The 15,700-nt window shown below is 41.1% G+C and overlaps 1 protein-coding gene across 2 annotated transcripts in view; it reads left to right on the plus strand.

Moving 5' to 3' along the window:
- The window catches only part of NDFIP2 (Nedd4 family interacting protein 2), a 75,792-nt gene that overhangs the window by 24,824 nt on the left and 35,268 nt on the right, over positions 1 to 15,700 (plus strand). The window contains exons 2-4 of one of the 2 annotated variants that reach the window (XM_069970668.1): positions 1,194 to 1,350; positions 3,168 to 3,295; positions 9,804 to 9,863. In XM_069970668.1, coding sequence (XP_069826769.1) covers positions 1,194 to 1,350; positions 3,168 to 3,295; positions 9,804 to 9,863 — 345 coding nt within the window. The remainder of the gene's footprint in view (positions 1 to 1,193; positions 1,351 to 3,167; positions 3,296 to 9,803; positions 9,864 to 15,700) is intronic. The other variant, XM_069970669.1, reaches the window with a different exon arrangement.

The following is a 15,700-nucleotide window of genomic DNA, read 5'->3' on the forward strand; positions in this document are numbered from 1 at the left end:
TAACATATGTCCCGGAAAAAAGTTCCTGACGTATATATGTTAATATAAAGACTGTGACTGATGACTAACAGTGGCTATAGACTTATATGGGATCCATGTAATTGATATAGAGTCTGCTTTTCCTGACAGATCTGTTGAACTTAAATATAAATAAGTAGATGCACTTGTTCATTTTGGTTGTTTGTTTTTATTTTTTACACAATCGTGTTTTGTTTTTGGAAAGCTGTTGTTTTCTATACATCCTGCTGTTAAGCTCATGGCATTATAGGCTATAGGTGATGCTTTCTATATAGAGAGAGCTTTTATGTTTAACTCGTATCACAGGTACCATTCCTTGGCATACTGTAAGCTACAGTTGTCCATGCTTTTTTTTTTTTTTTTTTTTTTGCAGTACACTGATGCATTCTGGTCAGATGGAGGGCAAAACGGACAAACTAGTTGCCACCTTCGGACATTGTAAAGCTATGGACCCATTTAGCATATACATCAGGAACTTAGCACACTTAATGGACTTTACAAATGGGATGTAAATGTATCCTTAAAGGCAATTTAGCATAAAGATAGCCTACACTAACCTATAGGGGCAGATTGGTGCAGTGGTAAGCTCAACTATGGCCTTTCTTTTTAAATCTTTTGTGCTATTCCAGGGATACAGACCAAAAACTTAACATGCAAATTAACTTGCTCGATGCACTGGGGATGGTCTCAGCACCCCAAGTGCGCCGCTTTCTACACCACTTCATCACTTTACTCCCAGCCTGAATGATCATGGATCTTGATGAAGCTGTGTAATGGGTGGGCAGGGAAAGCAGTGCACTGGGGGCTTTGAGACCACCTTCAGTGTACTGAGCAAGCTAATTTGCATATAAAAGGTTTGGTTCTAAAACAATGCAAAGAAGTTCAACAATGTCCTCAGTTTTCAGTGTCACCATGTTGATCTGTTAAAGGTGTTAGTATGGGCTATGTTACTGCTAGATTTCCTTTAAACATGCATGCTGTGTATGTACTGTGGTAGAAAGCAATGAAAGGTGTTGCAATCTAGCATACCTGATACTTGTTTCCCATCTGAGTACTGTAAGGTGTCAGGAGGCTCCATATGTATTAAACCCTATTAATTTGCTATGATCCTACTGAAATTGACACTGGGTATTGTGTGGAAGTGCAATGATGCTAATTCTTTCTTTTTTCCTCAGCTAGAGAATGAGGATGACCCCTCAGAAACACCAGCCGGTGAGCAGCCATCAACCTCAACACAGGCTTCTCAGGCTTGCCAGACTACAGCTGCATCTGCAGTAGATACATCACCACCACCGTACAGCAGTATTGTGGTGGACAATGGGGTGGATAATGGTACGTGTAGGAATATTTCTTCAGTCAGCAATGTCTATCAGACAGATGTAACAGTCCAAAGGCAGAACTGTATTTCTATTGTATGAAAATGTTCAGCTGAACGAAATAAGGTTTATCATGCATTCATATCGTACATTAGTATGTTTATCATACATTCCTTGAGTATGTTTGATAGGTCACTGTGTAGTTTTAATATTATTCATTTAGGATTTTTATTTATGTTTTTTTTCCTTTTTTTCTTTTTTTTGTGTGTTTATGTTAAATTTTAAAATTTGTGCGGAATAAAGTAATGCAGAAAATGAGCTAAAGAGCCACATAAAAACAGCAAAAAAAAGGTAAAAGTGACACACAGAAGACAAAATGAAAGTAGGGGAGGGGGGGGGACAGGTACAAAATTGTTATCCATTACGCACAGGAAATGAGAGAACAAGCTGATTGGTGGGGGGCTTACCAGTGAGACGTCAACTAATCCTTGACCTCCGAGTGAATAGAGCGGCACACATGCTCAAAATGTTCACAAGTCATAAATATAGAGTAAATGGAGCAGTTGCTGAGCATGCTTGCTGCCACTTCATTTACTTGGGAGACAATGGGGTCTTTGTTCATGTGATCAGTTGGGGGGTTGTAACAGTTGGACCCCACCAATAACCTAGTAAGCTAGATCCTGCAGGTAGGGGATGATTTTAATTCTTGGGATAACTTTTTAAATAATAGAGGTGGATGACACAGGGGCTTAGGATAGTGAAGTCGTCACAGAAAATAAGGCCAGTGTATGATTTAATGTAGCGGATATTCCACTGATCACCGGATTTGCACATAAGTATTAAAACATTTGTCAAGTTTATATAAAACAGACGCCATCTGATAAGGGGGAATTACACAACTATAACTCCCCATGCAGTGGTTTCTTGTGTAGTGTGCCCCTCATGCTGTTAGACATGAAGCATTAGCAGTGAGCAGGGGGCTAATGATACAGAAATAACACTGTCACTTTTAGGATGTCCCGTCTGCATATCCTCCCCATTAGTTGGGAACAGAGGGCTCTTAGTTCTGGCTGGTCTCTTCCAAGAAGACCAGATAATAGTCTGATTCACTTGATGTAGATGGCACTGTTTGTTTAGTGGGCACAACAATTATAGAAGACTGCCTACATTGTTTTTGTTTTTTTTGTCTTGGCAGCATTTACAATTTCATCTTAATATCACCATTATTAGTGTTTGTCGAGCAGGATCTAATTCTCTTTTGTGTTCTGAAACTTCATAAGGTCAATTACACCACACAAAGCTAATTTAAAATATATTAGTTTTTATTTAACATGATCTAAAAAATCAATAAAAAAGTTCTTTTCTTTTCTAGTGCAAAAGGAAATCCAGCAATAATAAATAACCAGACCACCGTGATTCTAATAACAACCTTTACATATACCACTATCCAATGTAAACGTCACAATCAGTATACCTCTAGCCCTGCAGTGTATCCACACAGCCCCGGACCGCTGAAAACAATGTCAGCCTATGCCCGCAATGTAAATGATAATGAAATGAGACGCTTACCCATCGTGGTGTCTGGTGTCCGTAACCCCGACGCACATTTCGCGTACAGGTCGCTTTATCAAGGGGCGTGATAACTGATTTGCAGCCTCAGGTTTAAAACAAGTATTTTTAAAGCAGGCATAGGTACACGCGCTTGACACCAATAAACTTTAACATATCTTGTTATAAACCAAGCTTTGTGTCAAGTAGGCTTGCTTCTTTAAACTGCCTCTTGGTTGTAAAAAAATATTCTTTTTTTTTAAATTATTTTTTTCTCATTGACAGAAGCACATAGTGAATTCTACCCTGTACCACCTCCCTATAGTGTTGCAACCACTCTCCCAACATACGATGAAGCTGAGAAGGCTAAGGCGGCAGCAATGGCTGCTGCCGCAGCTGAAGCGTCGCAGAGGGTAAGCAGTTTTACTGTTAAATTTGTCATATTTTGATTCAGAACATAATTGGTGACATTTGAGATTAATTTTCATCTTTTTAGCACCATGGACCACTAGGCTCTATTGACATGTACATTGCAGCAGGCATGAAATGACAGAAACCCTGATGGACCCCATAAAAGTTGATGAGGTCCATCTAGGACTGCCTTTTTTTTAAATTCATTGAGTGAAAGGATCTGACACAGTGTAATAAATTTAAAGGGGCGAGAATGGTGTGAATGCATGGTCAGAGCCCCCACAGGATCTGCAATGAAACAGATCACTTATGATTAAGAAACAGTACCATAGAACTGTAGGGCGTAAATATAAGTCTATATATAGACTTATAGTATAAATATAGAATGTATGACGTTATCTGCTTACGAGAATCTTTAAGTAAAGATTATTAGTTATGAATATAGAATGCTCTCAATTAGTCCAGTAACCTGCTGTGTAGGTATTTAAGCCTTGTCTCCTCCTTATAGATGGCACACCCTTCAAAAGTATTTTTCAAGGAAAACAATCCTTACTTAGAATGTTATTACGAGATGTGCGAGCCAACCGAGGTTCAGGTTTGAACGAACCTCAACTGTCTGTCCATTCCTTGGAGAGGGTGGATATAGCTCGAGAGCTGCTTGGAAAACTGAGATACAACCTATGACCTATGGCTGTATTCTAGTTCTCTAGGCAGTCGTCAGACTGTATCCACCCTCTCCACGGAGCGGGCAGACAGCAGGAATCAAAAGCCAACAGTTGATGTTTGTATGAACCTGAACCTCAGTTGCCTCGCTCATCTCAGTTACTCATGGAGCAGGTGACAGATTAGCTACTATGTTACTATGTGTTGTATCATACAGGGACGTAAACAGCACAGGTTTCAGAAGGGTAGGGATGGATGACATTTATTTCTGTTATGTCTCTACAGTATGACATAGGAGATTTGTTAGTTGGGAGGTCGGCTGACACTTATCTTTGCTGGTAGCATTGAGTACCGTCTTGAACAGACAATGATCATCAGATGATAAACCAAACAAGTGGATTTTTAGTTTTTGTCCCTTAATTAACAAGGTCTCCTCTTCATCACAACAAAACCCCCAGTAATATCATCAGCCAAGACTTTCTCTTCAAAATGTAGCACAATCCCCTTTTACAGTACAATCGTCCCTGAACATGCAATATTAATTGGTTCCAGGACAACCATTGTATGTTGAAACCATTGTATGTTGAGAATCACTACTAGACAGCCAACTAGTGCATGCATTTCACTAATACTGGGGTTTTACCAGTAAAATGGCCAGTTTCATTGGTTGCTCATCTAGTTATTCACATGTGTCACAGATCCTGACTGTCTGTAACATTGTTTGTTGAGTCTGGTCTCAAGTTACGATGGTCCAAAAAGGAACATTGTATATTGTATATTATTGTATCTTGAGGCCATTGTAAGTTGAGGGATCACTGTACAGAGCCAGTGATCTAATATATAAGCAGGTATATGTAAAAAAGTGCAACACCCAAGCCTGCCACCTGCAAAACAACTTCTTTAGACCAAGTTCACAGTGAGTGGATTTTACACTACTAAATCTGATGCAAACTTGCTACTTGTAGATGTATGCTTAGGGTGTGTGTGTTTTTTTTTTAAAAGGGATATTCCACTAACGTTCTTACCAGAGACACAACTGGATTTCAAAAGGAAAGAAAATTTAAAGGAAGAATATATAAACTTGTTAATCCATTTTTTTCTCACTCCACTTCTTGTTTCTTTTCAAACTCAGAAACTGATCCCCCCCCCCCTTCAAAAAAAAAATGCTTGTGATCACTATTAATAGAATTTCTAATCTCCTTTAAGATGCAATGAAAATGTCACATTCCAAAAGCTAAAATATAAAATAATTTTGATGTTTGTAATTGGACACTTTCAATTTCAGAACATGAATTTTTACACTATCGTCCTTGTTATCTCCCTTGTTTCATTCCCCACATAAAAACCCTGCAATGAATGCAACAGATCTTTAAGTACCCAAATAGATACTAGAGCTTGGATGGTGTCATCCTCTTTTATGTGCTTGTTCTCTTCCAGCAGCTCTTGACTCAATTGTGGTTGTAGAGCACATTACTTCAGTTTGTTATCTGGTAATGTTGTTTTATGCCATATGAGAGAGCACTACTTAGAGCTATCTTATTCTATGAGCCCATTTCAGCACACAGGGAGTTGTTCTAGACAGTTTCAGACTGTCAGCCCAGCTCAATTACACAGTATGAAATAGTTTTCTCTGGTGTAAGATAAAGAGAACGGCGTCTGATGAGTTGCTGTACTTAAGAGCTTTTACAATGCAGAATGAAAGCCGCAAAGTAGGTTTTGTTCGGTCTTGGTTTCTTTTTAACATTTTTGTCTGGTTATATACTCTCTGAATGGAATTGGTACAAATGAACTACAAAGAAGATTTTAAATATATATATATATATATATATATATATATATATATATATATATATATATATTATATTATATTATATTGTTGGCACATGCACAGCTTAATTTCTTCAGTCTGCCCCCATTTATTTAGATTCTGGTAATCTGAATGTGTCACCCGCAATCACCGATTGTGTATTTGTGAAAGGGTTAAAGGAGAAGTCCGGCCAAAATGTATTTTTTATATGTTATTACTTATGGAAAGTTATACAATTTTCTAATGTACATTAATTATGGGAAATGCTCATATACTGCTATTTCCCTTAATTTAGTGTATCAGGAAGTGTTAGAATTCTCTCAGAACCAGTAACGTCACGACGAAGAGTGTAATTCCTATGGAGTGTCCAGCAGGGGGCGCTCTATATATATAGAAGTCAATGAGTACCATTGACTTCTATATATAGTGCGCCCCTGCTGGACACTCCATTGGAATTACAATGGATGTGTGTATGTAATGTAATGTTATGCACTGTACTTTGCGATTGAATACATTTATGGAATACTTTGGGGAGCAAGTGTCCTTGCTCCCCAAAGTATCCCATAAATGTATTCAATAAATACATTTGCAGGGCACCGAGCAGGGAGGGAGAGAAGTGCCATCTACCTCCCCCCTCCCTGCTCGGTGCTGGGCACATATACAAAGTACTACTCCCCCATTATCTGCAGATAATGGGAGAGTAGTACCTGTGCTATCTTATCGCCGGCCGCGTCAGCCCTCACCCACCCCGGCTGGGAGCATGGCGCTCCTGGTGCTCGGTGCCCTGCAAATGTATTTATTGAATACATTTATGGTATACTTTGGGGAGCAAGGACACTTGCTCCCCAAAGTATTCCATAAATGTATTCAATCGCAAAGTACAGTGCATAACATTACATTACATACACACATCCATTGTAATTCCAATGGAGTGTCCAGCAGGGGCGCACTATATATAGAAGTCAATGGTACTCATTGACTTCTATATATAGAGCGCCCCCTGCTGGACACTCCATATTAATTACACCATTCATCGTGGCGTCACTGGTTCTGAGAGAATTCTAAGGGCGGGTTCACACTACGGAATTCTCGCGGACAGTGTCCGCGGAATTCCGTCAGCTGTCCGCCCGCACATCTGGGCGCCTTTCTGCTGGCCCCATAGACACCATTCTATGGGCCGGCGTATTCCGCTATACGCTGAAAGAAGTGTCATGTCACTTCTTTCAGCGGATCGCGGAATACGCCGGCCCATAGAATGGTGTCTATGGAGCCGGCGGAAAAGCGCGTGCCCGTGCGGACGGACAGCTGACGGAATTCCACGGACATTGTCCGCGAGAATTCCGTAGTGTGAACCCGCCCCAACACTTCCTGATACACTAAATTAAGAGAAATAGCAGTATATGAGCATTTCCCATAATTAATGTACATTAGAAAATTGTATAACTTTCCATAAGTAATAACATATAAAAAATAAATTTTGGCCGGACTTATCCTTTAAAGTCTATGGAGCCCAGACCGCAAATAGGGTTGTATAAATGCAGGTCCTACTTTATTGTAGAATAAATCAGTGGTAGAATAAATCAGTGGCCAAACACGGATCCATTTTCCAAGACAGATGTGTGGACGACCCCATAGAATTAAATGGTCGCTTTTTCTGTCCTTATATCAGGATGCTGTGTGGACGAGGCCTTAAGCCCCTATTACATGGGGCGACAAGAGGGAGCAAGCAAGCGTTGGCTTGTCAGGTGAGCGCTTGCTTGTTCCTTATTTCCCGCTCGCTGCCGGCAGAAAGCGGGTAAGAACCAGGGAGGTCACGGGCAGCTGTGAGGGGGCTGCCCAGGTGATCAATAGATTGTCCGGGCAGCCTGTAGAAGACAGCGATGGTCTGCTGCCGCCCCTCCTATTTTATGGTGACGGCAGCATATATATTACTACTATCGTTGTCTTTCAAAATGTTGAAAAATGAATGATAACGATCAGCCAACACCATGCATGTCGGCTGATCATTGTCTTCTATCACACAAGGCGATTATCGACCGCATACAGCCTTTAGACAACAGAGAAATAATAAACGCTAAGTACTAGTAGCATATTTTGTATTACCATTTTTTCCTTGGTCTGTCGTCTTAAGCATTTTCTAGCCTTACTATCGGTTTTCTATACTTTACTCTGACTGTCCTGAATGTTTTATAAACTGACATTAAATTCCATCTATGCCAGGTTAAATGTGCGCACAGGTTTGTATTTGATTATATATTTTAATGTCTCTGTTCTGTATAATCTTTCTATTGCTGCCAGGAAGCATTTGCCTGATTGACATTTGTGTGCAGCATTATTGGCTGTGAGATAAGACTTGCGGTGGCCACAAAAGGCACATCTTGGGAACATTTTTGTCTAATTTCATTGATCAAACATGACAGTGGAGGAAGCAACCTTCTAATAATAACTATGTACATTCATAGGCTATTGGCAGACCTCTGAGCTTGACACAATTTTTTTCAGACATGCTCAAACAGCACAAGGTTCTTCTGAGGGGGGGTCATTGGTTATTGATGCTGAGTAGTACTATAGCTGGTCAATATTGTATGTTCTAAGATAATTTACTGTTCTCCTTTGTGCATCCCCTAATGCATGTAGTGACCCAAACATGGAAGGTCACCCATGCATTTATTCACTACACAAATGCGTCAATAGTCGATAGGCCATACAATACTTTCTCATATTTCTAGGAGAGGGGGTATTAAGGAACTGCCAGACATGTAAAACGCAACATAATTGTTTCATTTCTCTCAATATTTGCTTCTCGTGCTATTGGATTATCAGGTGATCCAGTTAAAGCAACCTTATTCTAATATGTATGGCTAGTTTCGGTTGCATATCAGCCCACTCATTGCTTGTCAAAAACCATGCAAGACTTTAGTTCCTGAAATAGCAAATGAGATATATGAAGGTTGTGAATGCTCCCTTTTTTCAAAACGCTACCCGATTCCCGCGCTCGGTGGTGCCAGAATCACCAGACGGTGTTTGGTAAAAAGCACCACGTCATTAGGTGTGCTTGCGCAAACCAGGTATTGTAAAAAAAAAAAAAAATGGTACCAGTTGCCAGCATCTTTTATACTTACTACAGCCACCAGTATCTAGGTGTTAACAAACATGTCTGTGGTATGTACGTAGCTATGGCCTCCATCCTGGGTATAATATTTTTCATTGCCCATTTACAGTCACCGGGCAGTGATGTCAGCCATTACCGCCGATACGCACCTACTGGATCATAGACATTGCTTCCTTAGTCCACCCTCCGAGTATTTCCTTTCTTCTCCTTATCTTAGGATAGATGTATGTTTATCCCAGACATGTTTAAATTCATTTACTGTGGATTTACCAACCACATCTGCTGGAAGTTTCTTCTATGCGTCTGCTACTCTTCAAGTAATATTTTCTTATTAAGTGAGGATGACTGGGCCATGCACTGAAGTCACAAGCATGCGAAATGTCTATCATCCAGGACCTCTATTTGGATAAGATATGGGCAATCTGCATACTGCTCGGCCACAGTAAAACTCAAAATTTAGACACCTATATTTCCCACATATATAACATGGCATGTTTATAAAGACCTACATCATGGGAGCTGTAATTTAATATGTTGATAACAGGTCCTATAGGATTACCATTCACATAAGCAGCATTTTGGGGTTAGATCTGTGAAATGAACTAAATTTTAGGTCTCAAGTGATTTGTGCAATCATTATGTCTGCCATTTGCTTCTGAAATGTTGAGGCGTGTCTTGGGAGCAAAATCCCAATTTTTTTGGTAATTGAACCTCAAGTACGTTGTCTTAATGTCTCAGTCGTCTTCCATATAACTTTCAATTTCATTTATTTCCATGCTTTCTGTGGCGCTTTTAACGACTGCAATAATCCTAATGTGATTGGTAAATCATTGAAGGCTGAGAATCTGGTAAACTGTTTCCTTTTTTCTAGGTCAATGACCTAACTTCTTCAGTTCTTTTGTCTTGTGTCTTTGTTTTACATGCTAAGCACGGCCCAATTAGAGAGTCTAGAAGTCTGTTTGATGAAATATTCCTCAGTCCTTCAGAGGTATGGAACCATTTAGACTTTGATATTAATGTCTTTCATGCTGAGATGTGAACTTTCTTCCTGTTTCCATCTGTTGTTATTAAAAGCTCGGATAATGAATTGTCCTCTATAGACTATTGCATGATTATTATTCCTTTGTCTCCCTGTTCTCCTCTCTTGTTTGGTGTCCTACCTTCTGTATAATGGGTAATGTCAGATTAAAAGGTAGGACATAATAGTTAAGATTGTATAAAGAGCACATCCTTATCTATAAAGCGCAAATGTTCTGGGTTTTGTCTTGAATTATTCTAACATATAAATGGCTCTGTCAGTCAGTCTGAGCATCAGGATGTGTACGAGTAGCTCTTGTGACAATGACAGACGCTCAATATCATATAAGAAGATTTCTCAACGTGTTGGAAAATCTTGCAATGACCTGATTCTTCCCTTTTGTCAGTAGGCAGGGAAGCAAAATGAAAACCCTAAGCATCATAAAACGGTGGATATGACAGATGCATCAGCGGCAGTGGGGGTCTGTGATACTGCTCTCAGTGTAGGGTAGAAATTCCCTGCTCATGTACCCTGTTAGGGCATACAGATGAAAAGGATCATGTACAGCTGGCAGTTACCCTGGGTGACTCAAACTGGTCACTATTCATTTGGTGACGCTTCTCCTATTGCAGAATTCATCTTGTCTAGGGTATTGGAAGCCAGACCTGCAGAGATCAGCTGATCACTGCGCTGGTTTCAATATGAAGTACAGCGTTTCACACTCTCTAATCCTATTATACTGTAATGATCCATTTTTTTCCTTCAAGTCCCTAGTGCCAGAAGATTTTCCAACACTTTGGTAAGGATTATTTCTGCTTTATATCTTCCCATGTATGACACAGTTCCTAACCTTATTAGGGTATAATGCCAGTATTAGCAAATGAGGACCTAATTTGGCAAGACAGTGGTGAGGTCTCAATGTCACTTGCATTCTTCTTTACACATTATTAGTATGGAAACCATATTTTTCAGAGTGAATGCCCACCTATTATCGTGATGTCTGGTTTCCGCTGTTGTATTACATAGTCTGACCTTATTTTGATCTCTTAAACCAGTGCTTGTTTACTGAGCTTATTACACAGCTTTATATCGGGCAGGCTGGACCACAAGAATGATCACTGGATCATTTGTGTGGCGCTTTACTTCTGTTTGTTGGCTACACATGCTTATTTACATGGGTAGATGTGTGGCTTTTAAATGCAGTCGACAAACAAGCATTTGCTCATTTGATAGCTGATCTCTGGCCCTATTGCACGGACCCTGAGCATGTTACTGAAAGAAATGTCTCTAGTAAAGTCCTGCACTACTAAGTACTGACCCTTCTGTAATGCCCCTATTCCATGGGTCGTCAGAGGAGCAAACGAGCGCTCTCAGCTGATCGTCCGGGCAGCCCATAGGATATAGCAGCGTCTGCTGCCGACGCTCCTATTCAACGGAGCGACGGCAGCAGATCGCTGCTATATTAGTCGCTTGTTTTTCAACATGTTGAAAAACAAGCGACTGCAACGATCAGCCGACATGAACGATGTCTGCTGATCGTTGCACTCTATTCCACGGACGATTATCGTCCGTCGCGGCCGATATCGGCCGAATACGGACGATAATCGTTCCGTGGAATAGGGCCTTAAGCTCGTCTTCATCTCTTCCACTTTCGGGAACACACAGTCTACTATAACCTGATCTGCGATTTCTGACTCTTCATTCTGCACTCTACAGAAACTACCCTTATTAAAATGTCATATGATCTCTTTATGGCCAATTCTAATAGTAATTGCAGTTCTTTCCATCGATCCTTCTAGTTCTCTCTGAGGGCTTGATACAGTAGATCACCAGCTTCACTGCATTGACCTTAATTTGGTATTTTAGCCTAAAACTCTAAGGGGGCATTCACATGTCTGCCAATTTGCGGGTGTTACGGATAGGGAAGGAATGTAATGGATTAGTTCCCCACCTGGTATCATGCTTTGAATCGCAGCACTGTATTTTTTTTTGACCCAAGCAAGTCTTGGTTGCATGCAGAGGGGGCTTTCAGCTGGTGTCGGTTTCATTATGTGTGCACATTGTGAGGCTCCAGTGTGCACAGAATTTATGTAGAGGCGTTGTGGTGTGCAAGCACGAAAATATGTGTGTGTATACGAATATAATATTGGCACCTGCACCCTGTATAGCACATCAGCCCCCCTTATAGTGAGGACCCAGGCAGCCCATAGAGGAAACTACCTTAGTATATACAGACTGTGCTGTGTTTAGACCTGCTCCACTCTTGCCCTACGCCCAATTTATACTGTAGTTGCATGGCGTGGAGCAGGCTAATACACAGAACCAGGGCCTGCAGTGTACATGGTGGAGACTGAGAGGCAGCTCTCCTAGCCTACAAGGGGGGGGGGGGTCACTGCAGGAAAGAGTAGGGACAGGGGTGTGGCTTGTAAAGGGGTGTGGTATAATCGTAATCGAGGTTCCATTTTAAATTAATGGTGGTGTTGGTTTAGGCCATAGTCGCCCAGCCCTAAACTAAAATCATTGGTTCCATGGCTGTTGCTATGGGAGCAAGTCATGTTGTTTAATCTTTTAAATTTCTTGAGAACAAAGGTAACAAGTAAACGCATAACAATTAAAGGAATACATTTTATTTTTAGAGAGTACCTGTACTTTCACGTGACTTTCAAGATAAGCTTATTTGTATGTACATGAGGAGTATCACTATTTCTACCCATTGCATAACTTGTATGTGACATTTTTGACCCAATCTCTGCTCTGTGGGTTCCATCTCCAATTTCCAATTGTCCTTGAGCTAGTTGGTGGAGACTTGTTGTTATCAGGTTTCCTATAGATACATAGAAGAGGGGATTCTGTCCCCTCTATATAGAACAGTTTAAAGAGGTAATCCAAAATTAGAAAAACATGGCTCCTTTATTCCAGAAACAGCATGACTCTTGTCTCCAGTTTAGGTGGTGTTCTGTAATTAGGCTTGTTCACTTCGCTGAAACTAAGTTGCAAAACCTCATTAAAACTGGAGACATGAGTGTTGCTATTTCTGGAAGAAAGTTGACATGTTTTTCTAAGCCTGGATAACCCCATTAAGCTTTAAATCCAGCACTGGGAATCACAGCAGATTTCACTCTGTGAGCTCCATGGCAAAATTTGCTGCAATCCTATGTCCTGTCATTTTCTATAGGTTTACATATTTGCAGCAGATTTTTCATTCAACTACAAGTATGTAAAGCTTCTTCCCACTTACCCGGTCCTGCCTGGCTAATACATTACCTGGCCACGCTCCTGCTTGCTGTTCTGGCCCCCAGCTACTGGTGTCCCACTCCAGCCAATATGTGTGCTTCCCCACCGCAGCTACTGGTTGGCTGAGGGGGACACCAGGGAGCCTGAGCAGCAAGTAGCAAGTGTGGCCCGGTAATGTATTAGCCAGGCAGAGCCAGCTTGGGTGGGAAGAAGCATTACGTACTCACAATGGAATGAAAAATCCATAGACAAAAAAAGTCCAAATAGAGAATTACTATAGCACTTCCCCCCCCCCCCCCCCCTCTGAGACCCTCCGGTCATCCAGTCCGTTAATAGAAAGAAAAAAAGATAATAAAATAATAACAGCATCTTACATAGGCGGATTTAGCAAAACAGGAACACTTTATTCCAGCATGCTGTTACCATTATTTTGGACATTGTCACTTTTTTTTTTGTCTATGTGCAACAGCAACCTACAGGTGCAAGTGCTTACCGTACATACTCCCCCTGGCTTACACACCATAAAAACCTGCTCCTATAGATATTTAAAATTTAAGCAAACTATTTGATCAAACTGAGTGTTCCATTTTACCATGTTAAGGTGTCCTCAGAGACATGGTCACTACTCTAGCATTTTCACACTAGCAATGGCCTCTTCTGGGCTAAATAAGCCTACAACTGGGCAGCTAGGAGCTAAATCTCTATATATAACACTTGCAAGACATGGGTGGAGTGCAAGCCAACAGGAGGTAGCCACACTCCCCTATACAACAGAAAAAAAGGAAAACTCGGCAGCACCTCAATGCCTCTGTTCACACTATAGGTTACATACTGCATGTGGCTTAAGTACAGACAAATGAAAAATCCGCTGTGGATATATTAAGACAGACAAAAAGCAGAAAGTGTAACAGCAGCCAACAGGTGCAAGTCCTATATTCTCCCCCCAGCATACACACAATAAAAACCTGCTGTATAGATATTAAAAAATGCAACCTTCAGTGTGAACAGAGGCATAGAGGTGCGATCAGTTTTTCCTTTTTTTTTTTTTCCTGATGTAAAGCCATAGTAAATGACAGGACACAGGATTGCAGCAGAATTCGCAAAGTGAAGTCTTCTGCGAATCCTGTATGTGTAACACCGGCCTCAAAGGGGTACTCCAGCCCGGGCGTATTTTTCAGATATGCCCAGGGGGGGGGGGGGTTTGGTTTTGGATGCCGCCGATCCCTTACCTCCCTGGCTCCAGTGCCGTGTCGTGCGGCAGCTCAGACCAGGAAGCGCCCGCGGGACAGGGGTACGGGGCGCCGCAATCTGGCATCCATGACCACCCCCTCCCTGGCCATATCTGAAAAATACGTCCGGGCCGGAGTACCCCTTTAATGTAAGAAAATCATGCTTTCCAGCGTAAAAGGGGGGGGGGGGGGGGGAAGCAGTGTGTTGTCACTTCCCCTTTTAGTTAGCAAGTCTTAAAAGACCTGGACATGAAAATGTTAAACTGTCTGGTAAGCTACTTAGAAAAGGAGCAATACCTGTTCTGATATCCTTCCTTTGTAGTAGCGTCTGGAAACTTCAATAGGTACGGTGCCAATAGATTCCAAATCCTTGTCCAAAACACTCAACGAGCGCTGGAGTTTACAATAAGACAAATACAATAAGGCCTTTGAAATCCACATAACCCCCTGTGATCTTCAAGGAAATTATTCACACTAATCACACATTGTGTAAGCCACGAGCTCTACCCAAATCCCTCATTTCCCACACAGACGCACCTTTCATTTTATTAAAGTAATGAATTTGATCGCATGACCCTTCAGCAGCTATTCTGCCCAGATCATTTCGTATTGGGAAAATTGCAGTCCATTAATCATTCATCCTCTCTGCGCATACCTAAGTAGAAAAGTGCATTGAAGCTTCCGGTGATTATACTCGCAGGCTGCTTCTCATGGCAGAGGCGTTTTGTCATATTTAGACACATAGCTGTTCGGCGTGCCTGTTGCCGAACCATTCAAGTCACCTGTAGCTGCTAATTTGCTTTAAGCATTTTTCTATACTGAAAATATCCATCATCAGGAACCTTTTACGTTGCCATTATTGTTGTTATGCAGCATTTTAAAGTTCACCCACTACTTTGCGTCTAATGTCACAGCCCTGCTAGATGCTTCTTACTCAGACGTACTAAAGTAACATTAGTGCCGATTCTATTTTTACCATTGACCTGTAGCAGAGCTGAAAAATGACTTGAAGCAGTAGCAGAAAGTACTTTGATGGCTACAAGGCTCTCAGAACTGTGTTCTGTTCCAGCCTCCAGTTCTCCGGTACTGCATACATTTATGATGAAGTTATTAAAATTGTAATTTATGGGCACATTTAATTCACCGATGGGAATTTTTCAATAAAATATGATCGGCAGGAAAACATTTGCATTTTATGTAATTTATAGACTTGATGAAGCTCAATTAGAGGAGCATTACACAGTAGATGCATAGATTCCAAGGATAGATTGGGGGAGTAAACAAAAGTATGATTTTTCCCATATGCTCGGGAAACCCTGTGGCTTACAGCAATGGTGGTTTATA

This window comes from Dendropsophus ebraccatus, chromosome 5 (assembly GCF_027789765.1).
Source record: "Dendropsophus ebraccatus isolate aDenEbr1 chromosome 5, aDenEbr1.pat, whole genome shotgun sequence".
NCBI classification, from domain to species: domain Eukaryota; kingdom Metazoa; phylum Chordata; class Amphibia; order Anura; family Hylidae; genus Dendropsophus; species Dendropsophus ebraccatus.